The sequence below is a fragment of the Drechmeria coniospora genome, chromosome 03 (assembly GCF_001625195.1).
Source record: "Drechmeria coniospora strain ARSEF 6962 chromosome 03, whole genome shotgun sequence".
In the NCBI taxonomy this organism is placed as follows: Eukaryota; Fungi; Ascomycota; class Sordariomycetes; order Hypocreales; family Ophiocordycipitaceae; genus Drechmeria; species Drechmeria coniospora.
The window spans coordinates 4,726,622-4,742,586 of NC_054391.1; the positions used below are offsets into that span (position 1 = coordinate 4,726,622).

General features: G+C 59.6%; 5 protein-coding genes across 5 annotated transcripts; 4 read left to right on the plus strand and 1 right to left on the minus strand.

The window, feature by feature from the left end:
• Positions 1-277: 277 nt before the first annotated feature.
• Positions 278-973, plus strand: DCS_06987 (uncharacterized protein; the record flags this gene model as incomplete). The annotated part of the gene is made up of 1 exon (XM_040804274.1): positions 278-973. The coding sequence occupies one exon, from the start codon at positions 278-280 to the stop codon at positions 971-973; it is 696 nt and encodes a 231-aa protein (XP_040654378.1).
• Positions 974-1,364: 391 nt separating this feature from the next.
• Positions 1,365-3,364, minus strand: DCS_06988 (uncharacterized protein; the record flags this gene model as incomplete). Its single annotated transcript, XM_040804275.1, has 2 exons — positions 1,365-2,249; positions 2,315-3,364. 2 exons carry the CDS (start codon positions 3,362-3,364, stop codon positions 1,365-1,367), a joined length of 1,935 nt encoding a protein of 644 aa, XP_040654379.1.
• A 2,626-nt stretch (positions 3,365-5,990) lies between these two features.
• Positions 5,991-7,238, plus strand: DCS_06989 (lactoylglutathione lyase; the record flags this gene model as incomplete). The annotated part of the gene is made up of 5 exons (XM_040804276.1): positions 5,991-6,004; positions 6,098-6,126; positions 6,180-6,616; positions 6,688-6,967; positions 7,045-7,238. The coding sequence occupies 5 exons, from the start codon at positions 5,991-5,993 to the stop codon at positions 7,236-7,238; spliced, it is 954 nt and encodes a 317-aa protein (XP_040654380.1).
• A 2,073-nt stretch (positions 7,239-9,311) lies between these two features.
• Positions 9,312-11,024, plus strand: DCS_06990 (d-3-phosphoglycerate dehydrogenase; the record flags this gene model as incomplete). Its single annotated transcript, XM_040804277.1, has 1 exon — positions 9,312-11,024. The coding sequence occupies one exon, from the start codon at positions 9,312-9,314 to the stop codon at positions 11,022-11,024; it is 1,713 nt and encodes a 570-aa protein (XP_040654381.1).
• A 1,595-nt stretch (positions 11,025-12,619) lies between these two features.
• Positions 12,620-14,565, plus strand: DCS_06991 (uncharacterized protein; the record flags this gene model as incomplete). Its single annotated transcript, XM_040804278.1, has 3 exons — positions 12,620-12,849; positions 12,906-13,859; positions 13,920-14,565. 3 exons carry the CDS (start codon positions 12,620-12,622, stop codon positions 14,563-14,565), a joined length of 1,830 nt encoding a protein of 609 aa, XP_040654382.1.
• Between the last annotated feature and the right edge of the window lie 1,400 nt (positions 14,566-15,965).

The window sequence follows — 15,965 nt, forward strand, 5'->3', positions numbered from 1 at the left end:
GTAACCTGCGACTCGACGACATCCTCCCCACGCTTCTCTCGCGACCCGTCACCGGCGTCTCCTCTGCCCTTCGAGGCAGCCGCCACCACGACGCTCCGCCGCAACACCTCCTAGACTCGCCGCCCGAAACCCCAGCCATCGACGTCGGCTTGGTTGGTGCTCGTCGCTCCCTCCGCGGGCCGCCAGGGCCACCTCGCACACCCGCCTCTCCTCCTCTCCCTCGTCCCTCGTCCCCCCGAATTGCCGTCTCGGCATTCATTTCTCGACGCAGCCTCCAATGTCACAACCTCCCGCCAGCCCAACGCCGCCCCTCCTCTTCACGAAACGCCTCCACGCCTTCCTCCACGCCAATCAAACGCCGACGCTGCCGACGCTCCTCCTCACCACGTCGCACGGGAAGCTCCTCGCTCACGCGAGCCCACATGCCGTCGTCGTCCTCCGCACCCACGCCACCGTCGCCGCCTCCCTGCTGGCCATCCACACCTCGTCCTCGGTCGACGTACCATCGGCGCTGCCGAGCACCCGAACGGCCGATGCCGCTGCCGAGGAGGCCGAGGACGAGAGCGGAGCCGACGACCGCGACGACCGCAAGCGCAGAGACGTGCCCGAGGCGCGAGCCAAGGCGAGAAGGAAGAGCGCGGCCAAGGCGGTCCAGCCCGTGGCCATCACGATGCAGCTCAGCGGCGGGACCATCATCATCCGCCGCTTGAGGTGCGGCCTGCTCTTCGTTGCCGTCGGGCCCTCGAACCATGAGCACCAAGCCGAGCACGAAAACGGCGACCCGACCGGCAGCCCGAGCGAGGTCGACAGTCTCACCAGCGCCGGCGGCCAAACGACGAGCAGCCTCGAGAGCGCCGGCGCCGCCTCCGTCGCCGCCATGAGGAGGCACGCGGGGGACCTCGCCCGCTGGCTCGACGACAAGCTTGGCACCTTGCAGGTGCCCGAAGGTGACGGTTCGACGCTGGCCGACTGACGGTTCGACGGCCTCCGTCGAAAACCCCATGGCGACCTCCTTTCTTTTCGCGCCGGAGAGGGATGCTTTGAAAATGCATGTGCGGGCGGCGTTCCGGTTAGATACCAACAACGACAACAACAGGACAGGGAGAGCATCTTGGCTGCTGTTCAAGGCCCCGAATTTCTATCTCTCGGATCAAGTGGCTCCTCGAGCCCATGAAGATGTAAATTTTACACCGCCTTGCTCCGTCATGGTATCCCCGGTGCAATCAACGCTTCGTCCACGTCCATGCCATGTATGAGAACCACCTGGCCGATGCCGGCCGAGGCCATTTCGTGCACGCCTTCGTTCGAGCCTCGAGCCTCCAGTCGGACTCGTGCCGCCGTGCGACGGAATGGATGCAAACGTCTCACTCGATGCTCATCCGCATAATGCCATCGTTCGTATCCACCATGCCTTGGAACCCCACCCTGCCCTTGCCGTTCGGTCGGCCGGCTTGGTTAGACGGCGTTCCCCCCATGCTCCCGGACTCGCTCGCCGCGTTGCTGCCGCCCCGTTCTCCGCCGTTGCTGCCCGGCCGCGAGCCCCAGGCGGCCGAGTCGCGCTGCATCGGGCTCTGCAGCACGGGCGAGTTGTGCGCGCTCATGCCAGGACTAACGGCGCGCCGCTTGAGGCTCGTCGGGTCGAAGTCGTCGTCGCGCCGCCGTTTGTTGTTGATCCGCCGCGTGATTTCCGCCGCGCTCGGACCCGAGCCGCTGCCGTGTTGCGAGCCCTGCCACCAGTCAGCGGACGTGTGAGCGTGAAGACTTTCGTGCCGAGGCTGCGGTACCGCGTAGCCGGACGGGCCGGCGAGCGAGGGGGAGTCCATCGTGGCATCCTCGCTAACGCCCGACGACGAGCCGCGGGGCAGGAACCCGACGGGGGGCGGTGGTGTCCTGTTGCCGCTGTTGCCGCAGACGCTGCTCGATTCCGAAAACGTGTCCCAAAAGGTCTTCCCTTTGGAGTTCTTCATCGCGTGCTGCTTGAAGCTGCTCGACAAGCCGGCGCCCGCTTCGGCCGCCATCTCCTCCTCGGCCACGTCGTCTGCAGGGTCGAGGCTCGCCAGGTTGGGCGACGACAGGCCATGGACGGCCGCCGACGGCTCGAGTCCTTGGGTCGACATGCGACGCTCGAGATCCACGTCGCTCTCGCGAACCTGCTTGACCACCTCGGCCTCGCGACGGGTTTCCGCGTCGGCCGGCGCACCTTCCTCCGCCAGGGCGGCCCGTATGCGAGCGAATGTCTTCGTCTTGGGCTGCGTCACGCTCGTGTTAGCCTCGCGCGCGCCTGTCCCCGTGGGCGATGCCGCATGCGTCTTACCAGGAGGTTACCGCGACGAGTGACGGTCCTTCGGATGACGCTCCTCTGCCCATCTCCGCTCGTCCCGTCCGCGTCGCTCTGCGACTTGGTTCCCTCGTCCGTCTCGACGCTCGATATGTGTAGCTGGTTCGCCTGCCAGCTGATGCTCTCCCTCCTCGCATGAGTCGGGTTCGGCGGCGACTTGGAAAGGACGGCGGTCGACAGGTTGAATCCCAGCCCCAGCGGGCCGCGGCCCCTTTTCTTCGCCTGCTTCCGCGGCCGCTGTCTCTGCTGGAAGCTCACGAGGTTGCCGAAGCCGGGCACGGTGCCGGCCTGCGCCACGTCCGGGCCGCTCTTCACCTGCGGCGTGGTGACGTAGGCGTCGTCCATGTCTTCGTCCAGGATGTCGCCGTCGGAGGAGCTGGACGAGTCGGAGACGATCGCTTGGTTGCTACCAAGCGAGTTGCTCATGTGCATCCTGTCGTGCTTGCCCATAATGGACCAGAGCGACGTCGACGTCTGTTCGGGTCCGCCGTATTCGCTCCTGCGGCTCGGGATGTTCATGGCACGGTCGGCATTGATGGGCGACGAGTCGGGCGAAGACTGCTCGGCAAGCGTCGAGTGGTGGAGGCTCGTCGCCGCGCGGGAGAAGTCGAGGCCTCGCGAGCGGCGCGGGAGGATGTTGGTCGGGGAGGCGTACGTCTGGGAGTGGTCCAGCTTCGGCGACAGGGGCGTCGGCTTGACGTATGGGTTGGAGGCGACGGGAGGAGGAGGGGTGCACTGGCGAGATGGCACACGGACGGAGAGAGGTTTGAGGTCGGACCGTCGCGGCGTGACGGGAAGAGGCTGGTCCTGGAGGGCGCTGTCGTCCTTGGACGTCCGACGCGAGGATTCCACGATGTGAGGCGACGGTGACAGCTTGCAGGGCGTCGTTCCACCGCCGTCGGAGAGGGAGCGGGTCCTGGTCAAGGGCGACCGGAAGGTCATGCTTCGTCCTTGCGAGGGCGCGTCCTTGAGGGATTCGGCATCGTCGTCGTCACCGTAGTCGACGAGGCTACCGCGGGCCTCCATCCTGCTGCGTCGCCTCGCACGGCTGTGGCCACGCCGCACTAGCAGCCGAGCCGGTCAATCTATCGTCGTTCGTCACTCGGCCGGCCCGTCGGCGGATGGTGAAGTGTTAGATGGTGCGATGGAAGGATGTTCACTTGTCGACAGAAGCCGGAGGATCAGCATCTTTGCGGTCGATGACGATGTTGAGGGGTAGGCGGTAGGTGGTGGGCGGTAGGTGGTGGGCGGTAGGTGGTGGGCGGCGGCACGGCACCCGTCGTTGCCGTCTGCAGGTGGTTGCTTTTTCAGGTACAGAGCGCGTTGGCGACGCCAGCCTGCGACGGATGGGGTCAACACGGCCTGGAGCTGTTGGGTTGGGGCTAATACCAGGACGCACAGGTACTGGCCTCCCCCTCTAGCGCTGCTCCGCCATTGCTCACAGGCTGCCAGCTGCGTGTAAGGAAGCACTGAAGCAGTGAGCAACCGACGAATGGACGAGACAAGGCCAAGAGAAGAGTACGGGTGATGCATTTCCAAGATTGTGTTGGACGTCAGCTCACCCCCATGTGTATCAAACATTCCTGTGCTTTATTATCTGGTCCTGACTCGTCCACCTGTATGGCATTGTATGGCTTCCCATTTCACAACCAGTGTACTAGGGACGATATACGGAGCGCACATGGAAAGGTGCAGTCACTAATTATAGATAGGTTAATTGCAGCCACTTCAGCAGCTCATGTACCTACCACTGGACTGAATGTGCACTACATGTAGTGTAGATTGCCCAACTGCTGTATCTATCTACTGGGCAAGTAAAGCAACAAGTACCTAAGTTAATTAGTACTAGGTAGTTGGAGCATCTAGGACTGTACCAACCCTTCTGCAGGTACAGGAACATGGCCTATAAATAAATGCTCCGGTATTAGTGCGTACCAATCCTCCCGATTCTTCTTCTCCAGAGCCCGACTGAGCACGTTGACGGTCCCCTTGGAATAGGATAGTAAATATTTCTTAAGTGGTTTTGTAGGGGCTGCCCATAAGTCAGTATTGCTCGGCCAGCGTTCCTTCATCACTTGACTCATTTTGCACCGTGTGAAGATGAGGTTACGTCAGTCGAGGATGATGCAAATGACATCAAGGAGGCTTCGATAGAAACCGAAACCAAGGAAGCGGCAGAAGCGTGCGACCTATTGGCTTCAAAACAAGACTTGTTGGTCATTGTACAGGTTGCCAGGCTTGAGCCCGGATTGGCGGCCAAAATGTCCAGACCGCTCACGGTTCGTGCTACCTTCTATTTCGGCCCTGTTCGATTGCATGGCCAGGCAACAACTACCACAGGAGCTTGACCGTTGGCGCATATCATCATCACGACGCCCCCCATATCAGCATCCCCCCATTCCGCTGATCCGGTATCCTCTCACGAACAGACGATCTATTGGACTCTTGCAGAATCGCCTCGAGAATATCTGCTCGGAAGCTCGTCGCTAGGTGGGTTGATCGTCTTGCCGCGAGGGAGACCTCTGACCGTGCCCATCAGCTGCCTTGCAACAGAATTTTCGACACGCCGAGAATATGAGCCGGGATAGAAGAGACCAGGACCGAAGGGTTTGTAGAGGCAATGCTGATGTCTGCGTTTCTGTGACGGAAGTAGGCGTGAGTAGGCATGAGTAGGTGTGAGTAGGTGTGAGTAGGTGTGAGTAGGTGTGAGTAGGTGTGAGTAGGTGTGAGTAGGTGTGAGTAGGTGTGAGTAGGTGTGAGTAGGTGTGAGTAGGTGTGAGTAGGTGTGAGTAGGTGTGAGTAGGTGTGAGTAGGTGTGAGTAGGTGCAGCACGGGATAGCAACTGACAAATTGCCGTTGCACTGGTTTGTCAACCTCACGATCGACGACGTTGATGGCATCCTTCACTCCTGCACACCCATCCAGCGTTCAACCATTGTAGATGTTGCCGCTTTTGGTACAGGCGCTATTTGATTACATGTGTCGACGTGGTGCTTTGGGCGAGAGGAACGGAACGTGCTGCAGTATATAGAGAGTGAAGCAGACGGATGTTTTATTCTGTCCGTGGCTCTGCGACACTGCGTCATGCTCTCCGATGGTACTGAAAACATCGGATTGACATGTCGCTTTCCCCATCATGCATGCATACGATCTGAAGGCGGGAGATGAGTACTGCCAAAATATGGAGGACAGAGTCACGACGGGAATGGATTTGGTAGCCCGCCCCATGAAACTGGGGGCTACCCTTTCCTTGGTGCCACTATCCGTACCACGCACGTAGTTGTACTCACGTGGAGGGCCGTAGGCCTTAAAGTACCATTCTTTGCCGCTTCTTTGTGGCTCGCTCCGCATCTCGCACAATGCTGTACTTACAGTACATACAGTACAGTGGCCGGAGTCACGGGACCACGACGAGGGGGCATCCATTAGCGGGAGCGGGGTATTATTATTAATAATTAGCTTTCTGCTATGTCCATTGGTGTCATGGGCTTATTATACATGTACTGTACTGTACGAGTACTTGTACGTCATCCGACATCATAGGTGCTCCTCTCCACCTGTCTGACAGAAACAGTCGTATTTTCATCTCGTTTGCTCGTCACGAGTAAGCATTTCCTTGTGGAATCCAACCGTCATAATAGGAACGGCAGCCATGGCGTCCACGACGTATGTGAGCAAGTACAAGTTCAACCACTCGATGCAAGTATCATCGTCAAGACCCGTGGCGTGCCTTGCAGGCGGTGACTAATGAGGGCGCAGGATTCGAGTGAAGGACCCCAAGGAGTCGGGTATGAACCGAACCTACATCCGGACTCTGTCCCACGGAGCTAATCGGGCGCAGTGAAGTTTTACGAGTTCCTCGGCATGAAGCTGGTACTGAAGCTCGAGTACCCTGAGGCGAAATTTGACTTGTACTTCTTGGGCTACGATAGCCCCAAGGCGGCCTCCCACGGCCGACCTACCGTCGATCGAGAGGGGCTCATCGAGCTGACGCACAACTACGGCACCGAGAATGACGCGTCGTACAGCGTCAACAACGGCAACAAAGAGCCGCACCGTGGATTCGGCCACACGTGCATCAGCGTCGACAACATTCAGGCGGCCTGCCGGCGAATCGAGGACGGCGGCTACAAGTTCCAGAAGAAGCTGACGGACGGTCGGATGAACCACATTGCCTTTGCCCTGGACCCAGATGGCTACTGGGTCGAGATTGTGGGGCAGAAGCCGGTGGAGGAGACGGCCGGCGTGACGGAGACGGACGTGATGACGTACCGCATGGTAAGGCTGCCCATCCGGCACGTCGTACGAACTCGGCGGCGACGGCGACTGACGGTGGGATTTCGGCGTAGAACCACACCATGCTCCGCGTCAGGGATGCGGAGAAGTCGCTCAAGTTTTACCAGGAGGTCATGGGAATGTCGTTGATCAGGACCCACGAGGCTCCGGCCGCCGGCTTCAACCTGTACTTCCTCGCCTACCCTGGCGACCAGGGGCTGCCCAAGGAAAACGGATTGAGCCAGAGCCAGCGCGAAGGTCTCTTGGAGCTGACGTGGAACTACGGTACCGAAAAGGAGGAGGGCTTTGCGTACCACAACGGCAACGACCAACCGCAGGGCTTCGGCCACATCTGTAAGCACGACGGAGCATCGACCCATCGGCCGATGGGCACCCCGTAGCCGGGAACAGATGACTAACGGGCAGCGCAGGTGTCTCGGTCGACGACCTCGATGCCGCCTGCGAGCGGTTTGACGACTTGAAATGTAGGTGGAAGAAGAGGCTCACCGATGGACGCATGAAAAATGTCGCCTTCCTCTTAGATCCCGACGGGTACTGGATCGAGGTTCTGCAGAACTCACGATACAGCGACAAGTATGAAATCTTAGGAGGCGCGACCAGATGACGATAATGCAGGGATGGGAAGAAAATTAGTCGTCGTACGTACAGCTGTACTCGGTGCACATGTACGCAGGCAAAACAACCGAAAATGAACCTTGACTGCCGAGCTGCGGAGTCGAAGACTCCGAATCGGCTGACGGCTGCCGGCGGCTGGCAAGACATGCCATCACGGTGCACTCGTGATCCTGGCGAGATCCCTGCGCCGGTTGACGCTGACGTCAAAATCGCATCAACGCCACCAGTCTACACTGGGAGGTTTGGCGCAAGTCGACTGGGCGTTGGTCGTAGAGGGCAATCGCTTGCCAGGTTTCCGGTGCCGTGACAATAATGTGCATGTCTGGCATGTGTGGATTGCGATCCTCTCTTGCGCCCCGTACATGTATGACATCTGCAGGCGAAGGGACGAAATATGCCTGACTGTGATGATGTTGAACATCACTCCCCAACGGAGCCCTCCGTACGCAGGGACGCCATGTAGTGACAACAGCGCGCGCTGTACTCTGTACTCCGTAGAGGAACGGCTGGATGCAACTACTAGGTAATACAAATGTATTATTCGTACGGAGCATAGAGTACCTCTCATGTTGAGAGTTACAGCGACGCAGTTTCCCGCCTTTCAAGAGTTATTATGGAGTAGCTCCATGTACACTCAGTACTCATGTAGTTGTACACTCAGTACGCCTATACACTCAGTACGCATGTATTAGTACTCAGTACGCATGTACACTCAGTCCTCTTGTAAAACACAGGACTCATGTACACTATACGTTCCCTCACCTGGTCATTACCTAGTACTAACACATGCACAAAGTCCTTTGCAGCATAGTGACTACACTCTACTTTGGTGAGCGGTGAGAGGCCGGCGTGCACGGCACCGCATGGTTTCTCGCCAACTTGGGCCATCGTACTCCGTATCTACAGTCTCATCTAAATGCCTGTAAGCGTACGGAGTGCGTGTGCGTACAAGGAAGCCGTCACCAGCCAGAGTCAGGGCTGCAGATATGGCGGGGGGGGGAGGAGGTTGTCTCAGCTCGCACGCAATACGCCCGCCGCCAACGATTGTTCGATGCCATCTCACCTGCCCACTCAGGGCCAGCGTGGGCTCCAATGGCACCGCCATGATCATCTTCACTCTGTCACGATTGCTTCTCTGCCGTCATCGTTCTTCCATGGCCTCGTGGCAGGGTCGTCGTCGTTCGACGTCGTGGATTCGTGGATGCAAAACATGGGGAGCCCAACCGCTTCAGGGCTTGCGGCCACAGTGGGGTTGCTGCAACCGGCATTGCAAGCCCACGACGCGCTACACCTACCTACTGTTACAGGTGCGCGCAAGTACCTGAAAATGCAGGTATCTGCATGTACCGACACGGCCAACACCAGGCAACTGCTCCTAGTAGCTAGTGCTCGTACAGTACGCCTTCTCAGTACGAGGTCGTACAGTACACCTACTATACATGTACATACACCTATCTGCCTCGGTCGTATCCAGCTCGGCATTGCCTGCCGGCAACTGGTCAGCCAGCCCACACGTACCGTGTACCACGGCTGCCGCGTAGCCCGCGTAGCCAGAAGCGACCCTGGCTGGGCTGATCGTCCGTCCACCGCCATCTCCACCACCATCACCACCACCCACCATCACCACCACCTCCACCATCGACACACCCCACCATCCTGCCGGTGCCAGAGACTAACCTGGTACGGTAGTGGTGGCACCTGGCGGCTGCTTCCCCGGAGTCAGACGGCAGCACGAATCGATCCGCCCGTCCATCCATCCGTCACCGCATGGCGTGCACGCATGCTCGCTTGCCACCTGGATGAATCCGTCCCGCCGCTACAATGTTTGATCAGCCTCGGTGCCAGCCATGCTCGCCGCTCACTTGGCATTGCCTGCCCCCTACGGCCTTGGCAAGACATGTGAAGTATTTCTCTCACATCGGTGCAGGCATCCGACTTGCACATCATCCGTCCGTCGCTCCTCTCAGCAATTCCCATCACTCCCTGCACCATCGTGTATGAGGAGTCGAGCCCGCGTGCCCAACAGGTCTGCTCAAGTACGCTGCGTCGAGACAAGAGCAGCATGACGCCGTCCGCCACGCAAGCCGTGTCCGGCGGGGCAGAAGCCCATCGTCCTCGCATCCTCGTGCCCGAGAAGATATCCGAGGATGGCCTCGCCCTCCTGACGCCTCACTTCGACGTCGACGTCAAGTTGGCCCTCTCGCCCGATGAGCTGACGCAAATCATCCCCGGCTATCACGGCCTCATAGTCAGGTCGGAGACCAAGGTGACGTCCGAGGTGCTGCGAGCGGGCCGGAAGCTCGGCGTCGTCGCCCGCGCCGGCGTCGGCGTCGACAACATCGACGTGGCCGCCGCCACCAACGAGGGCATCATCGTCATCAACTCGCCGTCCGGCAACATCCGAGCCGCGGCCGAGCACACGGTGGCCCTCCTTCTCGCCACGGCCCGCAACGTCGGCCGCGCCGACGGCAGCGTCAAGGCTGGCCGCTGGGACCGCGGCAAGCTTGTCGGCGTCGAGGTCGGTAGAAAGGTTCTCGGCATCGTCGGTCTCGGCAAGGTCGGCTTGAACGTCGCCCGCATGGCCAAGGGCCTCGGCATGCACGTCCTGGCCGTCGACCCCTTCGCGAGCGCCGACATGGCACGCCAGGCCGGCGTCGAGCTGATGGTGGAGCTCAAGGACCTGCTTGCCACGGTGGACTTCCTCACCATCCACACGCCCCTGCTGGCCACGACCATGGACCTCATCGGCGAGGCCCAGTTCCGGATGATGAAGAAGACGGCCTACGTGCTCAACGTCGCCCGCGGCGGCGTCTACAACGAGGCCGCCCTGCTCGACGCCCTCGACGCCGGCACCATCGCCGGCGCCGGCCTCGACGTCTTCACGTCGGAGCCGCCGGCCGAGGGCTCGACGGCGGCGCGCCTCGCGCGCCACCCCAAGGTCACGGCCACGCCCCATCTCGGCGCCTCGACGGTCGAGGCGCAGGAAAACGTCTCCATGGACGTCTGCACCCAGATGCTCGAGATCCTGCGCGGCGGCCTTCCGACGAGCGCCGTCAACGTGCCCATCATCCTGCCGGAAGAGTACCGGAAGCTGCAGCCGTCGGTGCAGCTCGTCGAGAAGATGGGCCGCCTGTACACGCAGCACTTCGTGAGGGCCAAGGGCGGCATGGTCGGCGGCCACCGCTTCGAGCTCATCTACCGAGGCGAGCTCGCCGGCATGCCCAACACGAAGCCGCTGTACGCGGCACTCGTCAAGGGGCTGGTGGCCTCCTTTAGCGATTCCAACGTCAACATCGTCAACGCGACGGTGATTGCGCGGGAGAAGGGCATCGTCATCAACGAGACGCACGCGCGCGAGTCGCAGGACATGACCTACTCGAACCTCGTCACCCTTCGCTCCGTCGCCGACGCCAAGACGGGCACGTCCGAGCAGATCATCGAAGGCTACGCCTCGGACAAGAGGGTCTACATCTCCAAGCTCGACCGCTTCAACGCCACCTTCCAACCCGACGGCACGCTGATCATACTGCACAACTACGACAAGCCGGGCAAGATCGGAGGCGTCGGCATGGTGCTCGGCTCCCACGGCATCAACATACGCTTCATGCAGGTCGCCAGCTTGGGGCGGGAGTGTCTCCAGGACCACGACGGCCGCGCCCAGCAAGACGAGGAAGCGCTCATGATCTTGGGCGTCGACGGGGACGTCGACGACGTCGTCCTTGACGGCTTGAGGGCATCCGACGGTGTTCTCGACGTGAGCCTGGTCAACCTGTGAGCGGGCACGTTGGTCCATGCAGACAGGCAGTCGGTCAGTCATCAAGCTGGTTGAGGGTGGGCACGGATGTAGCTTGAAAATAGTATTAACGATACGCTAGCCGCGCATTGCATGCAGTTGAAGCGACGGCTTCTTATGTGAGTGAGCCTTGAAAAGCATCTCGGAGCAGGGGGTATACCCTGTCTTGAAAATGTATTGTTTGTCCGCACAACAGCATGTAAATACTTACTTGCTGCATGTACTGTAAGTAAGTACGGAGTAATACGGAGTATTACATGAAAGTACAGTAGGTGTACTGTATAAATTCAAGTGTTATTACTACCGTTGCTGCAGGACGCACCACGTGTTTGGTTCGGTCAATTTCCATGCCATCGTCGCCGCCTCGTAACAATAGAGCGGTCAAGCCAATAAGAGCTCTCCAATCCTGATGGGAAGCCCCGTCATCTTGGACCCACGCGGGTGCGTGGTTCGGCCCACCGTTCGCCGGGTACGACGGTACTCACGGAGTACAGTACAAGTACCTACTCCATACTTACTCTACGGATACTTACGGGGTACAAGCAGTGCTCAACATGCCAAGCAAGTAAGTACTCCGTACAGTGATTACTTACAGTAACTACAGTACAACTTGTACGCCTATTGTACGAGTCTCTCACTAAAATTCTACCCCATCAAGGTACTAAATTAATAGCACCTCACCTTGCACAAGAACTCCGTGCTGCACACTTCCGAGTACTCCTTCAACTGTCGGTAGCTTTGGGTTAGCTCGTACCTTGCGCTGACAGCACCAAAATGCGAAACCAGCCATCACAGCGTCACAGATAGGCGTCTTACCATGGTTAAAAGCCTCACCAACAGCCTCTGGCACCTCTTGGCACATCTCCCGGCATACGGTACCAGTCGTTACCCGGTGCACCAACTTTGTACGAGTACACGCAAAGGCAGGTAGGTCATTACACGTACAACACGCCAGCGTACATGGCACACGGTGTACACCATGGCATCAGTACTTGGAGCGGCTCATGATGCACAGCTAGAGCTCGGCCGGCATGAATACACGACCCGCAAGGTTGCAACGGCCTGCATGTCCGGCGACACTTGGCTTGAATGAATCAAGCACCATTGCGCAATAGCGTCGCTGACGCGCATCCTGTGCGGCCGAGCGGACGTAGTATTTTCATGGCTGCGGTCGGCACAGTTCTCCATTTATGGTACGGAGTACAGGTCCAGTTGCGTGTGGATTGTACGGTGACGGCACACTCACAGTAATACTGTATAGGTACTTACTTACCTTAGTAGGTTGTGCAGTAAGAAACAATTTCCTGTGCAGCGCTGTGCGTTAGGTACCTAGCACTGTACATTGTACCTACCAACCCAGCTGCCAGCACTCCTGCACAGCACAGTGCCGTGCGACCTATAAGAGGAGGACGGCGCCGTTCCGGGTTAGCGTTCTTCGTGAAAACAAGTGACGTCGCACCTGGCCGACGACACCGACGTCGTTTCCCACTTTCCCGTCTGATCTTGCACGCAAGAAGCGTCGCCGCATCTGCGGAAGGGCAGCATCAGAAGAGACCATCGCGACAACCATCGTCGATATGAAGAGGACAAGAAGCGGTGCGGCCCACCAGCCTCTCAACCTCCGGCCTGCCGTCATCGGCGTCGGCCGCATCTTGGGCATGGCCGTTTCGGCCGTCACGGCCGCGCCGCTGTCGACGCAGGGGGAGCACGCTGGCGACGACGCGAGGCACACCTCCGTTTGGGTTCTCGGCGTGGCCTCGATGGCTCTCGTCCTGCTGGGTGGTGCCTTTGCCGGCTTGACCATTGCGTACGTCTGCCGAATCGATGTCGAGACACTGCTGACCGCCCTCGACCGTCGTCCAGCCTTATGGGCCAGGACAGCATCTACCTCCAGGTCGTCTCGGGCGACCCGACAGAGCCGCAGCAGAAGAACGCGAAGCGGGTGCTCAACCTTCTGCGGAGAGGAAAGCATTGGGTCCTCGTCACGCTACTGCTCGCCAACGTCATCGTCAACGAGTCCCTGCCCGTCGTTCTCGACCGGACGCTGGGCGGAGGCGTCGCCGCCGTCGTCGGCTCTACCGTCCTCATCGGTGCGCCGGTCCCCCGGTCCCCTCTCCCTTTCCGTCGGCGATCTAACGGCGGCGCAGTCATCTTTGGCGAAATCGTCCCCCAATCCATCTGCGTCCGGTACGGCCTCCCCATCGGCGGGTACATGTCCAAGCCCGTGCTGGCCCTCATGTTCCTGCTCGGACCCGTCGCCTGGCCGACGGCGAAGCTCCTCGATTGGATCCTCGGCGAGGACCACGGAACCGTCTACAAGAAGAGCGGCCTCAAGACGCTCGTCACCCTCCACAAGTCGCTCGGCGAACTGTCGGACCGCTTGAACCAGGACGAGGTGACCATCATCACGGCCGTCTTGGACCTCAAGGACAAGCCGGTGTCGGAGGTCATGACGCCCATGGACGACGTCTTCACCCTCGCCGAGGACCACATCCTCGACGAGAAGACCATGGACAACATCCTCTCGTCGGGCTACTCGCGCATACCCATCTACCGATCCGGCAACCCGACCGACTTTGTCGGCATGCTCCTGGTGAAGACGCTCATCACCTACGACCCCGAGGATCGCATCCCCGTCCGCGACGTCCAGCTGGGCGCCATCGTCGAGACGCGGCCCGAGACGAGCTGCCTCGACATCATCAACTTCTTCCAGGAGGGCAAGTCGCACCTCGTGCTCGTCTCCGAGTTCCCCGGCTCGGACCGCGGCGCCCTCGGCGTCGTCACCTTGGAGGACGTCATCGAGGAGCTCATCGGGGAGTAAGTGATTCCTCGCGGCCCACGGAATGCCGGCGTCGTGCTTGGCTAACGTCGGAGCAGGGAGATTGTCGACGAGTCGGACGTCTACGTCGACGTCCACAAGGCCATCCGACGCCTGACGCCCGCGCCCCGAGCCTGGCGTCATCACAGCCACACCGAGACGGCCACGGCGGCCACGGCCGCCGCCGTCGCCGCCAAGGCGAACGGGGACGGTTCCATCCTCGTCGACGTCGCCGAGCACCCCGACGGCCAATCCGTCATCGTCGGCTCCCCGGGTGCGCTCAGCGACTCGGGCATCCCCGAGACGCACGTCAAGACGGCCATCTTCATGAAGCGTCGTGGCTCCGCCGGCCCCGACGGCCAGCCGGACACGGGCGAGCCGATCCCCTTCAAAGCCTCTCTCGACCAGATGAAGCAGCAGCTGCGCCTGGGACCGGCGAACCGCGCGGCTCACCCGCGAAGCACGACACGCAACAACGTCTTCAAGATCAAGCAGGGCCTTGCCGTCCCGACGGTTGTGCCCTCGAGCGGCAACGGCAAGGCGCCGCACAAGCCATCCCCGGCGACGAAGGCGGCCGACGACAACGAGCAGACGCCCTTGCTGGCCGGGGAGGAGGCCAGCAGGTACGCGGCGCTCGGCGACGGCAGCCGCGCGAATCCAAACAAAAATGACGCCAAGGACCACGACGGGGAAGACGATCGATAATACGAGGTGCTGTGCGGGTACGCAAATTCGTCAAGGGGGAGAGGAGAGGTGATATCATCTTGTTTGTCGTTGATCGGGTGGGGTGAGGACTAAAAGGTGTTGCAGCAATGCATAATGCATCATGAACTGCATTCTCGGGGGCCACGGGCCAGGCCTGCGCATACTTGTACATTGGTCACGGTTCGCGATGCGAACGATCGAGGATGGCTTCGTGCATATTGCGGCCTACTTTCCAATTCACCCATCCGTTCGCTCCATGGAACATGACGATTGTCGAATGCTTCGTGGCCAGCTTGCTCCCCCCTCCCGCCGGTATTACTCTGCAACGCAGCAGGCAACACGTACAAGTAGGGTTACAAGTTCAGCTCTACGCCTGCCCAAGGTTACTGTGATCAAGGAATCAATATTACCTGCATTGGCGGTTACCTAATGGCTTCGCCCAAAACGGGCCAGAACGGGGCAACTTCGACAGTGATGGCGATGAAAAGTCGCACGGCGACAGCAGCAGCGAATAGGCCAGACCGGTCCGTTCGAACCTGATTTCACTCATCCGATGATCCAAAGATGATGCAAGCATTGACCATCATCAATCGCCAGCCAGCACCACGAGTCCTCGTAGAGCACTGTACTTATTCCGTACCTACATGCTGCTGGTACACGTGCATAAGTACTCAGTTCCCTGCTGAACTCGCACACCTTGATTCAATGGGTCTCTGTGCCAGCATGTTCCTCGCCCCAAAATAGTGAAATTACAGCATTGAAATACGGCAACCCTGGTCCCGTTGGTGGGGGAGGGGAGGGTGCCCTGGACGTGCATGTACATGTATAGCACGCTCACTCACCCAATCACTCACTCAATCCCCGCGTCAACGCGGAAATGCACCCTATCGTGGCCTCTGGCGAAGCAAGTTTGGTACATATACGGGAGGTACCAGGTCGTGCGCCGGCGGAGGCTGAAACAAGAGTGTCCGGGGATCGCGGATGGGCAGAAACACCGAATCACGGCCAGTACGGAGGAGGCAATAGAGCAAAAGCCATTCCACCTCGGCACAGTGCTTGTGTTTTGCATCCATGGAGCTTTGAAGGGGGTCGAGGAAGACGAGTGTTGACGGGAGATGCAGTACTCAAGTACATGAAGCGCATGTACTGTACTTACTCCGTGCATGTGCAGTTCTTGCACATACCTACTACTAGAGGTATCTACCTGCACCTACTCCGTACAAGCACGATACTCCATACTCCGTACTGTACTTGCACCTTCAAGTATTACATCCTTGTACAGAACCGAAGCACACTCCTTCTGAGGCTCGTACCTTGCATGTACTGTACATGCGATTGCACAGTTGAATTACAGTGCACGTAAGTACTTCGTAGGTGTACAGTGCAGCAGTGCTGTGCAC